The 18,709-nt window shown below is 38.2% G+C and overlaps 2 protein-coding genes across 8 annotated transcripts; both read left to right on the top strand.

The window, feature by feature from the left end:
- Positions 1-980: 980 nt before the first annotated feature.
- LOC307038838 (zinc finger BED domain-containing protein 5-like) lies at positions 981-2,384 on the top strand (the record flags this gene model as incomplete). Its single annotated transcript, XM_079680514.1, has 2 exons — positions 981-1,373; positions 1,692-2,384. The coding sequence occupies 2 exons, from the start codon at positions 981-983 to the stop codon at positions 2,382-2,384; spliced, it is 1,086 nt and encodes a 361-aa protein (XP_079536640.1).
- A 5,365-nt stretch (positions 2,385-7,749) lies between these two features.
- LOC307038579 (ciliary microtubule inner protein 1-like) lies at positions 7,750-18,455 on the top strand. 7 transcript variants are annotated; one of them, XM_079680089.1, is made up of 9 exons: positions 9,480-9,975; positions 10,078-10,146; positions 10,798-12,363; positions 12,462-12,534; positions 12,887-13,070; positions 14,856-16,493; positions 17,233-17,314; positions 17,742-17,840; positions 18,130-18,455. In XM_079680089.1, exons 6-9 carry the CDS (start codon positions 16,435-16,437, stop codon positions 18,283-18,285), a joined length of 396 nt encoding a protein of 131 aa, XP_079536215.1. In that variant the 5' UTR covers positions 9,480-9,975; positions 10,078-10,146; positions 10,798-12,363; positions 12,462-12,534; positions 12,887-13,070; positions 14,856-16,434; the 3' UTR covers positions 18,286-18,455. The 7 variants fall into 7 exon arrangements, with proteins under 7 accessions (XP_079536217.1, XP_079536219.1, XP_079536216.1 ...); XM_079680091.1 differs by lacking the exons at positions 9,480-9,975; positions 10,798-12,363 and adding an exon at positions 7,750-8,030; XM_079680090.1 differs by lacking the exons at positions 9,480-9,975; positions 10,798-12,363 and adding an exon at positions 8,038-8,187.
- The last annotated feature ends 254 nt before the right edge of the window (positions 18,456-18,709 follow it).

The following is an 18,709-nucleotide window of genomic DNA, read 5'->3' as shown; positions in this document are numbered from 1 at the left end:
AGTTGGCGTGACGTTGAAGTCGTGCGACCCTGCTGCTGTACTGGCTTGTAGTTTGTTTATAGCATAACGTTAGCATTTCGCTTTTGGCGACTAGATTTATGATTCAAAAATTATAAAAGTAGGGTTGACATGTGGAGATTATCCGGCTCAACAAAACGTGACCCCTCTCTTAAATGTGTGTCAACCACAGACCTTATTTCGAGCTATTTTCCAAAATCCTATGGAGAATTTGCATTGGTTTTTCGCGAAGGAACCGTAAGAAGTTTACTTCCGGGTTTTACGACGCGTCACTGCGGTTCTCTATTCCAGTGTTTCCCAAGCGGGGGTACGTGTACTCCTAGTGGTACGCGAGGGAACTGCAGGGGGTACGTGGAATTCCAAGGTGACAAGTAAAAAAAATAATAATCCCGTAAAAAATGATAGTGCGCGATTAGTTTCCCTAGGGAGACAATAGTCTGTGGCACAACCGCGCCAAAATCCCACAATGAAAACAGCTGCTTACGTGCAGCCAGAAAAATACTGGTAGGTCTGCGCTATGGATAAATGGCTAAAACGTCCGCTTGCTCTGGATTCAGGCCAGGAGGAGCCCGCAGAGAAACGTAAGAAAGAGGCCAAACTGAAACCAAGGCAGTACAGTAAAACATATATATCATTTGGATTCATTTCTACTTCTGCGGACCCACCACAGCCTCAGTGCTTCTTTTGCGGTGAAGTCCTGGCTAATAGTGCGATGAAGCCAGCGCATTTACACAGACACCAGAGCACCAAACACTCTGGACGTGTCGATAAACGTGAAGAATTTCTGCCGGAAGCTGTCTGAATTTAAGTCGAGCCAGACAGTAATGATGAAAGCCACGAATGTGTCAATGAAAGCACTCGAGGCATCTTACGCCGTGTCCCTGCTTGTGGGCAAATAAAAGAAAACTCACTCTATTGTTGAGGAGTTCATTCTCCCTGCAACGACTGCGTTAGCCGAAATTATGATAGACAAGAAAGCGGCCGAAGCACTCAAGAAAGTTCCCCTGTCGAATAACACCGTATCCCGTCGGATCAATGATATGTCTGTTAATATAATTGGACAAGTGGTGGACAAAATAAAACTAGCCGGTCAGTTCGCTTTGCAGCTGGATGAAATGACAGACGTGAGTGGAGAAGCGCAGCTCCTGTCCTTCGTGCGTTACAAAGATGCGTCAGACATAAACGAGCATATTTTATTTTGCAAAACGCTGCCAGGAAAGACAACTGGGGAAGAATTGTTCCAGGTTATCGACAGCTTCTTCAGAGAACATGATCTGCAGTGGAAAACCTGCAGCCACATCTGTACTGATGGAGCAGCTGCGATGACGGTGCGTGTAAAGGGACTTTTTGGGCACGTAAGAAAGGTAAATCCCGACATTAAATGGATGCATTGTATTATTCATCGTGAAGCACTAGCTAGCAAGAGGATGAGCCCTGATTTAAGTGCTGTTATGGATGATGCTGTGAAGATGATAAACTTCATCCAATCTCGGCCATTGAATCACAGGCTGTTTGAAACTCTTTGTCATGAGAATGGCACAGAGCACGATCAGCTATTGCTTCACACAGACGTGCGCTGGCTGTCTCGTGGGAAAATGCTACTGAGACTTTATGAACTTCGCAATGAAGTTTTTGTGTTCTTGACGGAGCATCTGCATCCTCTTGCTGTGCAGCTTGAGGATGACAAGTGGGTGGCGCGCCTGGCATATCTTGCTGATGTGTTAACCAAACTCAACGAGCTCAACCTATCACTTCAGGGCAAGGAGTCACATATCCTGAAATTGTATGACAAAGTTCAAGGATTCACAAAAAACCTCAAACTATGGGAGAGGAAATATGATGAGGTAGACGTGAGCTGTTTCCCACTACTCAATGCCCATCTTGCCACAACTGCTGTTGCCAGGGGTCCAGTGGTCAAACTGGTGCAAGCACACCTGTCCAAACTCTGCACTGATTTCAACCATTATTTTCAGGACATTGAAAATAAGTCAGAAAGACTGGATTGGGTGAGGAACCCATTCATTGTGAGTGAGAGCAGCAACAGCCTTCCAGCAATGCTGCAGGAGCCTCTGATGGAATTATCATCTGACCGTGGTCTGAAGATGGCATATGCTGAGAAGTCATTGACTGAGTTTTGGTGTGATGTGGAGAAGGAATATCCTGAACTGGGAAAACATGCACTGATTGAACTTTTGCCGTTTGGTTCTACTTATTTGTGTAAGGTGACCTTCTCAGCTTTAACACACATCAAAACCAAGCAGAGGAACAGACTGGATGTGGAGACCAGCCTGGTCACAGCTGTTTCCACACTGCCTCCAGAACTATCAAAGCTTATGAAAGACAAGCAAGCTCAACTGTCTCATTAAAGCTCATATGACTGGTGAAAAGAAACTGCTAGGCCTATACTGATTCTGGATATTATTTTGCTAAGTGTTTTGTTCCCGAATTAAAGTTTAAATGCCTGTTTACAGGGGACTTATTCAAAGGGGCTCCAGGTTTAAGCCTAAATGTTACAAGATATATATATATAGCAAAGATAAGTTGATTATTTTGATTTCATATGTATTTATTTGATTATATTATTTATTTTCAAGGCAACATATTCATTTTTATTGAGTGATTTAAGTTAAAATTAAGAAAATGCCTGAGAATTAAATGTTCAAATTAAGGAGATGAAATAAAGTTATTTTCATTCAATAATCAGTTACGTTCTACTTGTGAAGGATCATCAGCACGTATGAGTGAGGGGGTACTCATGGTATGACAAAAGGCTCAGGGGGTACACAAGACAAAAAAGGTTGGGAACCACTGCTCTATTCCAACCCAGTTTAGATTTAACCACGCCCACTTCCGCATTACGCAAGAACGTAGCTTTAGCGTATTGACTTCATCTTCGGCAGTTATAGCGGTCGCAGTAAAGCAGGATATTGAATAGTTGTTTTTTGTCTTTCCAAAGGATTTGTTGACTGAAAGTAAACGATCCTGTAATCAAAGCCATATCGAAGAGTCCTGAGATTGTATTACTGGTGTTTTATCATCTCAGCTGGTGTAAGTGCAGAATATTGAATATAACCTTGACTATTACTGTGTACTTCATTTATCTGAAAGCATTATTTAATGATACTATTTTATATATATATATATATATATATATATATATATATATATATATATATACACACATTTATTCATTTATAAACATATATATATAAACACACACTTATATGTACTCACACATGTGTTTATTAATTTATACACACAGATGTATTCATTCATTTATACACACACAGCATTATTTAATGATACTGTTTTATATATATATATATATATATATACACACACGCACATTTATAAACATATATATATAAAATCCTAAAACATTGGTATAGTTATGTTAAAATGTTTATATTCTCTTTAAATGTACTTCATGTGCTTGCATGTTATTCTTTGTAATGCCTTGTCTTTTATCTGGACAATAAGTCTGTTATTAAGTGGTATAGTTTAGATGATGATGATGATGATGATGATGATGATGATGATGATGATGATGATGATGATGATGTGTAGGTGAGGCATTGATATGAGCAAACACATCCAATGTAATTTGATGTTCATCATAGTATTGAGAGATAGGTCTTATCAGATACCTTCAACTGCGGGTACTCCTCTATATTGTTCTGTGTGCTTCCAGAGCACACTAAAACACGAGGTCTGAAATGAAAGCAACAAAAAAAAGAGCCTATAGTTATTCAGGTACTATTCTGATGCTAATACTTTAGTACTTATACTGATGCTAATACTTTAGTACTTATACTTGAGTATTTCTACACTTTGGTACTTGTACCTTTACTCAAGTACAAGATCTTATCACTTCTTACACCTCTGGAAAGCACTTTTATGTAAAGGAATACATTTTTATAAATGTTCCAACATTTCATTTTTACATGGCAAAACGTTAATATGTTACTATAAAATATTAAAAAAACGTTAACATGTTACATGACAAACAAAAAAACGAAACATTATATATAGGCTATATACAGGGGCGCCGTAAGGGGGTGAAAAGTTAGGAGGATTCTAAGGGCCCGTGATTGACGGGGGCCCCGAAATGTTTAGAACATTAAGAAAAAAATGTTTAAGTAACCTTTCATCAATCCTCAATAATTAACATTAATAGAACGTTATATTGATAAAGTACTCACTAAACTTACAATTAATTTAACTTATTTTCTTCCAAAAGTTAATTATCCAAAGCCTCTGTACACCCCCTTCTATTTACATGTAATGGTTTGGTCCTGCCTCCAAACGCTGTGCGGCACCGGTGTCGGTACCAGATGTGTTCGGGGTACCATATGTGTTCGGGGTCCGTCTCTTACCAGTGACGTCACGACGTAATGATGTCACGCATTGTGATTGGCTGTACGGTAATTTACCCACGCTGTCTAGACTAGTATAGAGGGTTTTTTTGATCATTACATTACATTGTATTTAGCTGACGCTTAAGTGCATTCGACCAACAAGATAAAAACTTGAAGAAATACAATAAAACTTGAAGAAAAACAAAGACGAATGAGGAGAAGAACAAGAGAAATCCAAGGTAAGAAGTATATAACGTAATATGGTAGGTAATATGTTATATGTTCAGTGCCGTTGGTACGTTAGTTCAAACAGTAACAACGGACTATTTTTCTTAGCGTATGCATGTCAATTTAAATCAATACATACCCCGAACACATACAGGCAGGTAGGCCATCCAGTTATTTTAACACATATGGTACCCCGAACACATCTGGTACCGACACCGGTGTCGGTACCAGATGTGTTCGGGGTACCATATGTGTTCGGGGGCCGTCTCTTACCAATGACGTCACGCATTGTACGCATTGTGATTGGCTGTACGGTAATTTACCCAGGGGTGCTCGGGGGCAAATCACATCTACAGATCATGACGAACCGAATTGAATTATTCCTATGCTCCTAGCGTGTGAAAATGTTTGTGAAAAACATGTTAAAAAAACATGAAAACGGAGCAATGGCTGTACGCCATTGGCTGTACGGCAACTCAAGAGGACCATCATACACGGTCAAATTCCGAACATTTAAACATAGCCTACACTTCATTCTTTACTTTGTCCGTTATTATATGTAGAAGATGAACTGAAGATGAAGATGAAGGTGAAGGTCCCAATGTGTTCATTTTGATGGGCTGTCTTTTGAGTGGTTAAACATCACTAAAGATTTTCTGACTTCTGACTGCTTTGGATATATAATTACACCACAATAAGGTTTTACTATCACAGTGCACTGAGATTTGTGACAAACTGTAAAGCACTTACGCATCACTGTACACTGTAAACCAAGGCGGTTTTGCCATCACTTACTGTACTGAGGCTCAGTCACTGGTACATTTTCATTTACAAAGCCATGTTGGATAAAGTACCATCTTATATCTGCTCCCTGATCTCTCGGCAAATTGAAAGTACTTATTGCCTGAGATCTCATGCTGTGGTTTTATTAAATGTGCCAAGTGCTAGGACTGTCTTAGGGAAGAAAGCTTTTAGATGTGCAGCTCCACTAACTTGGAACAGTCTGCAAAAAGAATGTAAAATTACCAAGCTGGTACCTACATGTTTTTAAAGCTCGGTTGGATGCTCCACAGTCAGATGCTGTTGGTACCTGTACATGTGGATAGATATGTAAATTGTAATCCCTGTAATTTTTGCTGTATGATGTCCTTTTGTTGTTCTGTTGTTTAAGTTTTTATGTCTTCATGTGGAACCTACTGCTGCAGGTCTCCCTTGAAAAATAGATCATTGATCTCAATAGGATTTTACCTGGATAAATAAAGGTTTTGAATTGAATGTCGAGCATTAACTGCAAGTCACTCAAATGCATAAACTGGAGAATAATTATGTTACAAGTGTTACAGAAAACATATCCAAGTGTAACAAACATCCAGTATTAACCTTACTGTTTTTTTACTAACAGTAACCAACTAATAATTTTCATGAAGTGCATATTTATTCCAAACTCACAATATATATATATATATATATTGTGAGTTTGGAATTGTGAGTTTGGAAAATATTGTGAGAAATATTGTGAAAATAATATTGTGAGTTTGGAAAAACGTTGCAGAGATCAAATGTTTCCTTGTCTGAAAGGAGAAACCTAATTTTAAAACAACATTTTCAGTGTGTGACTTGAAAGATAAGTTCTGATCAATAATAAAACCTAGATATTTGTATGTAGTGACCCTTTCAATGTCAATGTCAGTCCCTTGAACAGTACACATGTTGGAGAGAAAAGAAGTTAACTTTTTGAGATTTGAGAATATCATGAGTTTGGAGTTGTCTGCATTTAATACTAACTTGAGTTGAGATAAATGGGATGGAATAACATCAAAGGCAGACCGGAGGAAATCAAGACTTGCTCTATAGAAGAGGATGAACAATAAATAACAGTATCATCTGCATAGAAATAGAAAGCAGCATTTGAAAGATTATTAGAGATTATTTACATACAGTATATGGTGAAATTATTGGTCCTAATATGGAACCTTGGCGCACACCCTTTCAAATCAAATCAATCAAATCAAGTTTTATTTATATTCCACATTTATAAACGATTTTTGGTCGAGCCAAAGTGCTGTACAAATAATAAAAATACCCTACAGTAAAGACATTTTACAGCTAATACAACAGCAGTTTGTTCAGAATATCAGTATGAGAAGAAAACGACACCCTTTGTCCTTAGACCCTCACATCGTACAAGGAAAAACTTCAAGAGAAAACCCACAGTTTAAAGGGAAAAATGGGAGAAACCTCAGGGAGAGCAACGGAGAGGGATCCCTCTCCCAGGACGGACAGACGTGCAATAGATGCCGTGTGTAAATCGAGGAGATAATACATTTGCAACATAGGTAGACCAAATGTTAGGAAATGCATGCGTCTATAATAATAGGATGAATCCACGAAGATGTCAACAATCCTGTGGGAGCCTTCAGGGAGGCAGCACGACGAGACCCAGGCAGGACCGCAGAGACAGGTTCAGCCACGACCCGAAGTCCACGACTTAATCCAGAACTCAGGATAGAGGATCCAGGATGCGGGACCACAGCAAGAGGATCAGCCTCGACTCAAGATCACATCAAGACACAAAAGAAGAAACATTTGGCTGGGTTAATCGGAACATGAGAATACACAGATTCAGACAGACAGAAGGAAGAACAAGCACTCCCTTTGGAGTGATTTTTTTTAAATATTGAAGTTAAATGCATCAATCTGGTGCACTTTGAGAGCAAAATGAAGAGATATATGGATACCTCTCAACATACATATGAAACAACTGTAAACAGATTTACTTTGTCTTTATGGATTCGATTGTGGACTTGATTGTGATTGCTGCACATTATCCCTTACTTAATAAATACTTTTTTTGATAATCTATTATATAGAAAAGTATATCATATTGATATATAATATATAATTTATTGATAATATATAATATAATCAAATATAACAATCAAAACGAAATAAGTAGTATTAAGTATTAGGGCTAAGAAAATATTGTACATGTGAAATAGTTGTATGTATTGATTTAAATTGACATGCATACGCTAAGAAAAATAGTCCGTTGTTACTATTTGAACTAACGTACCACGGCACTGAACATATTAAATATTACCTACCATATTACGTTTTATACTTCTTACCTTGGATTTCTCTTGTTCTTCTCCTCATTCGTCTTTGTTTTTCTTCAAGTTTTATTGTATTTCTTCAAGTTTTTATCTTGTTGGTCGAATGCACTTAAGCGTCAGCTAAATACAATGTAATGTAATGATCAAAAAACCCCTCTATACTCTAGACAGCGTGGGTAAATTACCGTACAGCCAATCACAATGCGTGACGTCATTACGTCGTGACGTCACTGGTAAGAGACGGACCCCGAACACATATGGTACCCCGAACACATCTGGTACCGACACCGGCACTTGCAGAGAGTGAAAACATGTGAGGAGGAATGCTAGTACTTAGCCTACACTTGTGTTGTACGATGTCTCAACGACTCAAAAAGTCAGGCTCTAAGAAAAGAAGAGAAAGGAGAGAAAGACAACAGAGAGGGACTAAAGGGCGACAGTATGTCACCCAGTTTTTCACAATAAAAAAGGTATGGTCCATGAGTGGTGGAAATTATTCTGTTAGCTAATGTTTTGTTTTTACTAAATTGACATTAAGTAAACTACTGTTAATATCTTTACAGAAAATTCAGAGGTTTTTCATTTCACTGCTCTTTTAGCTGACATTTAAAGGTAGGGTAGGTAATTCACTTCAGAAACACTTTTTGTTATATTCCATGGAATGCTCTTAACATCCCGATAGCAATGAATATATTAAATGCTTTGACAATAAATACATACAAACATTTCATCTGTGGAAGCCGTGGCGCTTTAAAAAGCACGACCAATCATCTGAGCTGGCCTGGCTAAAATAACTGGATGGCCTACCTGCCTGTCAGCCTTTCATCTGTGCACAAACTTATATCGTGCCCTCATTGGTCATGTGCGTGTTTGTGTGTGTTGGAGAAGGGGCTCTGTAAGGAAGTCTGAAGGAAGGGGCAGATTTTTTTCGGTTGTGTATTTTCAAATTCTAGCGCACTCGAGCTGGTTTTTCCATTCTTACCTCCTTACCTTTAATAAATGCAGGCACATTTTTAGCACCTATTCATACTAAATCAGTTGTCCCTCCCCCTGGTGCCAGGACCAACAGATCCATCTCTAAGCTCAGCAGCTCTGTCCCTCCATAATGCTGAACCTGAACCAGCTTTTCTCCCAACTGAAGGAGGTGAGCAGCATTATGTTGAATGACATGAAACTTAATATATTTGAAGGGAGACTATATATATATATATATATCAAAACAAAAAGCTAACATCTAATTTTAATTATACATTTCAAACACAGTATTTTCCCACATAGCCAATGATCTATATAAAACCAAAAACTGCTTTTAGTCTATTTGGATGATGGACAGTTTGAAGCGGTGAGTGAGTCTGTATTAGGTAAACTACATATATTATGATATTAATACTAATGTTATTATATTGAAGCAGGGGTGGGGAACCTCCGGCCCCCGGGCCGTATACGGACCGCTAGACCATTTGGTACGGCCCTCGAGGTAATTTATAAACAAAGTGGCCTGTGCCTGGTGGTGGGGCCCAATGTGATATATTTTCATGGGGCCCAAAATCCCTGGCGGCGCCCCTGGCTATATATACAGATGTTTGCTAATGTATCCCTCTTATATCCATCAGGAATTAATATTAAATGATGAATTAATATTACCTCAGCACTGCATAAGTGTGGTCGTCAGTCATATTGACGAAGAAGCACTATTATTTATATTATGCAGTTTTTATAAGGACGGTATTTTGCTTGTCAGATTCAGATTTTGCGGGTGTGCCATGTTTATGACGCTATCGCGTAGAGCTACGTCGATCCTTGCGTAATGCGGAAGTGGGAGTGGTTAAATCTAAACTGGGTTGGAATAACGATCGACGCGTCCCGGAAAGCGACACTTGACACTGGAAAGTGGAAGATATTAATGATTGTTTTACATTTTAGCAGTGGTGCACATACCATGAATATGGGGGACATCCCGGACAGATCAAGTAAGGGTGATGATCCACCCGCTGTGAAATGAACTTACCTTCCATATTTGCCGTACACTTGTGTTACGGAAGTTGAGATGTTTCTCGGTTGTGATTGGTTGTTCCTCGTCACATGACGAGCGGTGCGCGCTGCTGCAGTGCACGTCTCCATTGAAACCAATGGAAATGAGCAACGCTGATGTGTATGGCTCCGTACAAAGTTGTACTCATTGCATTAGTATAGGCTACTGTAGCTTTTTACACTGGAGGCGCCCATCTCGGCCGAAGTCGGTTTATATTAACATAAAGGTACATAATTAAATGGTAAATGTCGCCTTTAAGGAGCAGAACATTTTTGTTTTATTTGTGTGTGAATAATGAAATAATTTCAAATATGTTTTTCTGTGATAGGTAATTGGTGTGGAGAAGATTGACCTCAGCCTTGCTTTGAACATTGTTCCAAAGGCTCTGTAGTAAATGGTGAGTATTCAAATGTTTTGTGTGGTTTACTTGACTAACTTAAACTTGATCTTTAACTAATTGAAAACTGGTATTAGTCTGACAATTTCTGAATATTTCTTCATAACATTTACATACTGCACACGTTGCAGGGATATACACATTTTCTGATTTATTAGGCAAAAGTTATTCAGAAAGTGAGACGCAAAAGCCTAACATTCTGCGATAAAGCCTCCTTCACAAAAGTGATAATATTTTGTTTGTTGAAATGGCTATAAGGGTGTTTCTTATATGTAGTCTTATATTACAGTAATACTTATATTAAGTCGCTTTGGAAAAAAACTTAAATTAAATGTAACGTAGTCTAACCTGGTTGTTCGTACTTGATATAAAAAGTTATTCTCACTATGGAGCCAAAACAGGAGTAATGTGGTCCCTTTTCCGTGCTCTGGTCAATACATTTTGAATCAGCTGAAGCAACTTAACTGAGTTTTTGGTACACCCTGATAATAAAGGGTTACAATAAGCTAGCCTTGAAGTAACAAATGCATGGACTAGTTTCTCTGCATCGTTTTGAGGCAAGCACACAACTACAATCATAACATCATTAGAAAATGAAATGATTTCATGATTTTTATGACTGTGATATTTTGTTTTCTTTGATAAATGCAGAGTTTAAGCGCATAACAACCCTGCCCCTCCAATCAAGATTTCTCTCTCAGCTGGATGTGCTATCTGACAAACTTCTGAAGGTTTTTGAGAAGAAAGGAGGACAGATAGGCCAGCGTCTGAACCAGGCCTGGAATTTTGTCATTTTAGGGGCAAGGCCACTTGGCCTTTTGAGTTGTCAATTTTTTAAGGGCACAAAGGCCAAAAGCCAGGGCACCAAGGCCATAAATTAAAACAATGATTTAACATACGATATGAAGTGACTACGATTGTATATGCATTTACAATACTTTTATATATATTTATTAAGCATTCAATGGAAACCAAATTGCAATTAAACAAATTCTTTATTAAAACTACAAAGGATTCTTATAGCACAGACATGTTTGGCTCACTGTGAGACTGTGGCAGTGGGCCTACGTCAAGGTGCGTCCTTATTCTGAGTCACTTGAAGATGGAGATGATGACGAGTCAGGGAGATTTGGACTTTTGGGGTTCCTTTGACCATAGGGATGAATATTGGGTCTCCTTTTGTTGATGCCAGCTGCCCACCATCTTGCCACAGCTTCATCACTTTGATATTCAGCAGGAGCACAACCCTGGGATTTCATGAGGAGTAGATCTTCAATTGTTGAAGTGTGCAGGCTTAAACGCCAATCGCCCTGCATTCTCTTCATTACTGAGAACTGCCGTTCAACTTGAGAGGTAGAGACAGGAAAAACTAGGACTATTTGTATTAGGTGCAGCAGATTGGGGTACATTCTTCCCTTCTCCAACAAGAATCTGGACCATAATGGGAGGAAAGTTTCCCTACTATGGTGACGCACAATGTCGTATGTAGACAGTTCAGGCATGCCACAAGACATGTGAATGGGTATTTTGATCGCGTTTTGAAAATTGGGCGATATAAACGAGCAGCAAACTTTGAACTTCCGTCTGCGATCGCCGGTGGTCAAATAAGTCTGCACAGAGGTCTTTGACAGCTAACAACACAGCGCTAACTGCCTAGCACTAGATAATAATAAAAAAAGAACACAACTGCAACATAACTTATCCAAGTAGTAACAAAAACACTTCAAAATATTATAATTATGCATTACCATACGAGCAAGAAATAGTAATGTTATCCATAAAATTACACTTAAAGCTGGACAAATGAAAAACTTAACGGCAAACAGGATCATCACAAAACCTTACCTCACCTCAGCCTTTTCTTGAGCGGAGAATCAGCTAGCTAGGTCCTAGACCGTCCTACGCACACGGACGCGTGAGGGGGTGGGCGGAGATAGGTCCTAGACTGATGTCAACTGTCATCATAGACCGTCCGAGCGGTGCATTCCAGGCTCAAATCAAGCGCACCGCTGATTTTTTTTTCCTCCTTCAAAATATGCTGGTGTTGAAGCCGTGTCAGAAAAGAGGCAGACTGCTAAACCACAAAACTTGGTCAGAGAGGGCATCAAGGCCACTGTGGCCTTATGGCAGATATCATTTTTACGAGGGCCATGGCCCTCGTGGCCCTCGTGAAATTCCTGCCCTGGTCTGAACTGTATTATGTCAAACATGACTCAAGTAAGAATTCATTTTAAGGAAATTATACATCGAGTCAATAGTGTACACATTTCATTGAGCAAAATAGATTCTTTCTTTTCTTATTCCCCTTCACTTAGGTTGATGATGTCAATTTAGGCCGGGATTGTCTTCTCAAGGGGCTGTGCGTGTACCTCAATGAGAGAGTTTGTGGTCAGTAGAAGTAATATTTGACCTTTTGATTTTTTTGTTGGGCGTTAAAATATGTATTTATTGAAACATATATATATATATAGCCTAAACCCTAAAGTATGTGAACATCCCTGTTTTTTGTTTAATAGCCAGACTACACTGAAAAGCTAGAGGGCTTTTAATTTAAAACGGATACAGGAAATGAAACATTTTTTATCAGGTCAGACAGGAGTATATCAGATAACAAGGAGGCTTAAAAGTACTGAAATCTGACAAAATGTACTTGTTAAACACAGGGACTTAGTAATGGGTATATATATGTATTGATTTGTTAGATCTCACTCTGTTCCTTTTGTGACTGTGCGCTCTGCAGGCAGAAGATGAAGACGTCATTCTGCGGTCCATTCAGAGGATTACAGTGGGACTTAATGTCGTCAAACACAATTCCACCATGAGACCAGAGGACAGATGAGACCAGAGGACAGATGAGAGCATTGGACAGATGAGACCAGAGGACAGATGAGACCAGAGGACAGATTGTCCTGGAAGGCCAACAGGTACTAACTGATGTGGACAACATTGCATTAGCTGCTACCATGCTGTTTGGACTAATGTATGCAATGAACCTGAACGACCCCCCTAAACTGAAGTGCACGTTCGAAGTGCTCCAGCAAATGTTAATGGAGCTAGACGGCAACATGCTCTCCAAGAAAGCCCAAGCGTTTAAAAACAAACTATTTGAGTGAGCTGTTGCCATGGACCATTGTGCACTTTTACAGCATTCATACTGGACTTTCATTGATACAACTGTCTTGCACTTCCTTTGCTCATGCTTTTTGCTTGATTTGCATCAGAAATGTGGGTTTTTCCTGGGGTCATGTGTTTTCAGAATGTACCCCTTGTCATGTGTTTCAGAATGCACTAATTGCACTAATTGTACTAATGTACTAACTTCAAAATGTCAGTTCTTGTTTTTATTTGTAATACTTTCTTTAGTGCATATGTGGTGAGAAACCAGGCCATTATTATACTTTCATGTATTTTTCCAAAGCAATGCCATTGCGTTTTTGCATTAAAGTGCCCTTTCATATTAGCAGGTTACTATTTAAATAATAGATTTGCAAGAACATTTCCTTTTTTCGGCTAGGCGTTGACATGTTCTGTTAATTGTTTACTATGAATGAGTTACAAAAATAAGCCTTTCTTTGCCATTTGGCCCAATAAACCTTTATTTTGTTCGGGAGAATAGTTTCCTTTAAGCTTGCTTGCTGTGTTCTAACACAATAATGTATATGTACATGCATCACAAACATTTTCTATTTCTTCTATTTCTTTATTTTCAATGTATTTGTTAATTCTCCTGGGGCTGCATGATGGAAAAACCAAAAGCTCATCTGGATGTGTGGTGGTTGTTAATATTGTTTTATTTTTTGAGAAAAATACATGAATGTTGTTCAAAGAAATGTGTTTGTCTTTATTGACTATTTGTTTTAAAATGTTATGATAAATGCTGTAGATATAAGAGATTAGGATGGATCCTGTAGAAGAATGTATGACATGCCTCTATTCACATGAAATAAATAATCTTATGTACCCCTTGAGCACAAGGTAGATTAAACAGAAAACTATAGCATGTAGTTTAAACAAAACATTAATGTGGCTTTAACAGGTACAAATGAAATATACTGAGTATATTAAAAGCCTAAAATGAACATTAAAAGTCATGTTGGTTAAACATAGGGTAAATTAATATACCTATATTAAAGGAAATATTCACATTAACATAACAATTTCATGTTTCTTTGACATAACATAGTTGTGTGTCTCTAACATAATGGAATAGTTTTGAGTACACATGATTTTAATATGTGCAACCGATCTCCATGTTTTTTATTACTTAAGTCCAACAGACTCTTTACAGTGAAGCTTAAATAAAGAAATCATGTTGCTTTAACAGGTACAAGTTAAATATACTGAGCATATTAAAAGCCTAAAATGAACATAAAAAAGTCATGTTGGTTAAACATAGGGTAAATAAATATACCTATATTAAAGGAAATATTCAAATGAACATAACAATTTCATGTTTCTTTGACATAACATAGTTTTGTGTCTTTAACATAATGGAATAGTTTTGAGTACACATGTTTTTAATGTGTGCAACCGGTTTCCATATTAAAATCATGTTAATCCAACGGCCTTTTTTTTTTCAGTGTATGACAGCCAGTCTCTGCAAAGAACAATATCCTATTTTTTCTCAAATGCAGCATTATTTTGTCATTAACAAATACACAGTGTACGTTCTGCACATGTACTTATATGTTATTGTCTTTTTATTGCAGACTCTGCCTTAAATAAGTCTGAGAGGAGCTACCTGATTGGTGGATTCTGCTGTCTGCTGTTGGGAGCAGTGTTTCTGTCCTCGGGAATGATCCAGTACAGAAGGAAAAGCTGCAATTACCAAATTTAAAGCATTTTATAATCCAGCTAGTAGCCAGAACTGCCAGCTACTTTTATTGGAAAAAGGGTTGAAACACTATAGGCTGGATTTTAGTGGTGGGATTATTTCGAAATGTACTTCTTTAAACCTTTAACAAAAAGGTTTTCACAAACTTTTGGAAATGATCTTTGATAATGATAAAATAAGATGAACCCTGATAAGATAAATCCCGGAAAATGAAGGTGTCAGATCAGAAATAAGAGCGAAAAAATGTAAATATACATTTTAAGTTAAAATATTTAATTACAAAAATTACAATATGATTAGGTAAAACACAGAGAAGCTAAATGTACAGTACATGTACAGACATAAATGAAGAATATCATGAATATGAAATGGTATAAATGTTGATGTCTATGTGCAAGTGTATCAAGTCTTCTTGTTGAGGTTGGTTTTGCTTTGTAGAGCTGAGGGGAGATAAACTGGCTCTCCAACAGTTATAAGAGAGACTAAAGGATGATCAGAATCTGTAGAGAGTGATACAACGACATTTTGTTTAGGCCAACTCGGAAGTTAGCATCACAGGGGCTTCCTCCACAATAGCAATGACAATTATTTATTTTTTATATTGAAGAAAATATGATCTGTGGCAACATTACGTGTCATTTCTTAGACGCTTTTATCCAAAGCGACTTACATACATTCGGTACTGTGGGCAATCCCCACAGGAGCAATTTGGGGTGAAGTGTACAGCCCAGGGACACAACAACATGCTGACTGCAGTGGCCCTCGAACTTGCTATACCCTGATTCAAAGTCCAGCACACTACCCACTGAGCCACAGCCTCCCTCCATTTATGATACCATCAGGTTTGTCCACAAGGATAATCTCCACATATTAACACCTCTTTAAAATAGTTGAAGTGTAAATGCAATCTCCAGAAGTAAAAGGGTAAATTTACGCTATAAACAAACAAAAATACGGTCACATGACTTCACGTCACCACCGCTAAGCTAAAATAGGCTAATGTTCGGCGAGATGACGTTTACCACTTGTTAGCAACCCCTGTTTTCTTTAACACATATAAACTTCAGACATTCAGGTGTGTTTACTGAAGAATTTGATGTCAAAGATTTTGTTAACCACAGACGTAATTTTCCATTGAAGTGCTAAATGCTAACTCATCCCCAGGTTTAAGGACTCATCCCTGCACCACTCTATTTCAGTAGAGTATGTATGAGTTATCGAGATATTTCAGTGGACACCTCTCTAATGTTTGAGTTCCCCTCCAGTGCTTCCATCCTATCATCGCTACGGTTACACAGATATATGTGTATGTGAGTGTCACGGAACTCCGTCCCCATGGCGACGGTAAACAGCTTTGTCAGTGTAACTTACACACAGGTGAAACATTAGCTGGACAAAACTAAAGAGCCTCACACACATACATACACACAAACACACACACACTCTCAGGACAGATGGCGGATCCACAGGGAACATCTAAGCCCATCAACTTTGTGCATCAAGATGAAATCTGGTAAACCTGCTCACTGTTATTTGATTTAATGTTGCTTACCATTGGTATTTAATGTATCACTCTTTGTGAAAGAGGCCAGAGTGATTCACAAAGATGTATTTGATTAGTTTTGGTGGGGGGGTTTGCGTAAAGTTGACTGGATGTTCAAAAGTCAGAATAAGTACTAATTATAATCTTTATTTTGTTTTAAAACATGAGACGTGTCTTCCTGTGTGATTATTGTGAATGACTTATTGTTCATTGTTAACACTTTAATATTGTTGTCATTTTTAAATCATTTTAATGTTTTGTAGTTCGTAATCCTAATGTGTTTTCCACTGGGTTGATTTCACTCTCTTTAATGTAAAATAGATAGATGATATATCTGCAGAGCACCATGTTGTTGACATGGTATACATTATATTTTATTAGAAACATTGTGTATACATTTAAATATTTGGTAGTATCCAACCAGAAAATGTAATCATTACAGCATTAAAAAGTAAATAAAAAACATGTTGTTTTAATTTAAAAAAGTGCATAAATCAATTTCCTTATGTGTGTTCTCTAGCTCGTGCTAGTACTACGATGAACTACCTATATATGCCTTGTTTAAACAAAGATAAGCCATTTATTATTGTGTTGGCATCTCGCTTCAGCTTTCTTTTTCCTTTTGTTTTGTGCAATTCAAATGGTCAGCATAAAAGAAACACATTACGTGCGTGCGTGCGTGTGCGTGTGCGTGTGTGTGTGTGTGTAGGAAAGCACATGTAAAAGTTGAGAAGGATTCGGCTTCTGTCTGGCCAAGCAAGTGGGGCTCCCTGACCGAGGCTTACAAGGAGGTACACACACACACACACACACACACACACACACACACACACACACACACACACACACACACACACACACACACACACACACACACACACACACACACACACACACACACACACACACACACACACACACACACACACACACACACACACACACGTCACACACACACACACACACACACACTACATATCCTGCTGGGTAAGTGTAATTGTAGTGAAGTAGTCTTCTGTTTAAGCAGGGGACCGAAATACTCAAGTAAAGTACAATACCTTAAAAGTGTACTTAAATCCTTTACTTCACTTTCCTACCAGTCATCACGAGACACACCAAAGGAAACACACACATTGTTTCAAGTCTTTGCATTAATTCATACAATAGTGAGGATCGCACAAGCTCACAACTTGATTATATGTGTACAATGTGTTTCAGTACGACAGGGAGTGTGTGAAGTTAAAGGAGGTCTTAAGAGCGGAGCCTCCCAGTGGCCCTGCAGCACGACCTTTGACCCCTACAGAAAGAAATATCCAAGTAAGTTATTTACATCCATATTTTGTATGGATAAATTGTGCATAGTGTTCAAGTCATTCATTACTTGAGAAAAAAGCAGACATACTACAGTGTAAAAATACTCTGTTACAAGTAAAAATGTAAAAGTAATATTGGCGTACAAAAGGCAATGGGGTAAAAGTATAAACTGGCATAAAATACTGAAGTAAAGTACAAGTATAGCTCAAATGCATAATTTGTATCTTTCTTAGTTACCCTCCACCCCTGTGTACATCTATCTCAGATCTCACCCCATGTTTCTGTGCTCCAGGTGGCTCCAGCTCCTCCTGTCCCTCAAACAACGCAGGCTCTGATTGGCTGGCGCTCAGGTCATTCAAATCTTCAGCTGGAAAAATACGTCACAGTGAATCATGGGAGGTGTAGTTTTCTGAAGGAACTAGGCTGGCCTTTTGGAGCTTGCAGCTGATTGGAATTTGTGACTTTTACGGAAAAATAACTGACTGACTTATTAGTGAGTTATGATTATGTAGCATTAAAAAAAATTAAAACATCAATCACAATATGACGTGTTATACTTCCAGATGTGGGAGGGATGGACATGTTGTCTTTCAGGCATCAATGCGTAACATCCAGCAGTTATTTGCTTCCTGAATTCGAACCTGATGTTTTTATCGTGGTTTATCAGACTTATCATTAAATTAGAACAAACATGATCCCTTCTGATCTTAACATGGGGATTTTTAGTTTTGGACAATTGCCTTGCATACAAATTTAGAAAAGATATACCAACTTATAAATTCTGACAGAGGTGAAATTAAAACAGTTAAAATGATCAGGTTGTTATACAATAATGACATAAGTTATTATTGAGCTAGAAATAGTACATATTA

The sequence above is a fragment of the Notothenia rossii genome (assembly GCF_949606895.1).
Source record: "Notothenia rossii genome assembly, chromosome: 5".
Taxonomy (NCBI): Eukaryota; Metazoa; Chordata; class Actinopteri; order Perciformes; family Nototheniidae; genus Notothenia; species Notothenia rossii.
The sequence above is the reverse complement of the archived record's forward strand: the minus strand, read 5'-3'. Positions and strand labels throughout refer to the sequence as shown.

Excerpts from the sequence above, each read along its gene's own strand:
- LOC307038579 (XM_079680093.1), top strand. The coding sequence starts at position 16,435 with ATGGCGGATCCACAGGGAACATCTAAGCCCATCAACTTTGTGCATCAA. Across the intron at positions 17,315-17,741 it reads TGACCGAGGCTTACAAGGAG|TACGACAGGGAGTGTGTGAA; the intron begins GTACACACACAC and ends AATGTGTTTCAG. Across the intron at positions 17,841-18,129 it reads CTACAGAAAGAAATATCCAA|GTGGCTCCAGCTCCTCCTGT; the intron begins GTAAGTTATTTA and ends TCTGTGCTCCAG.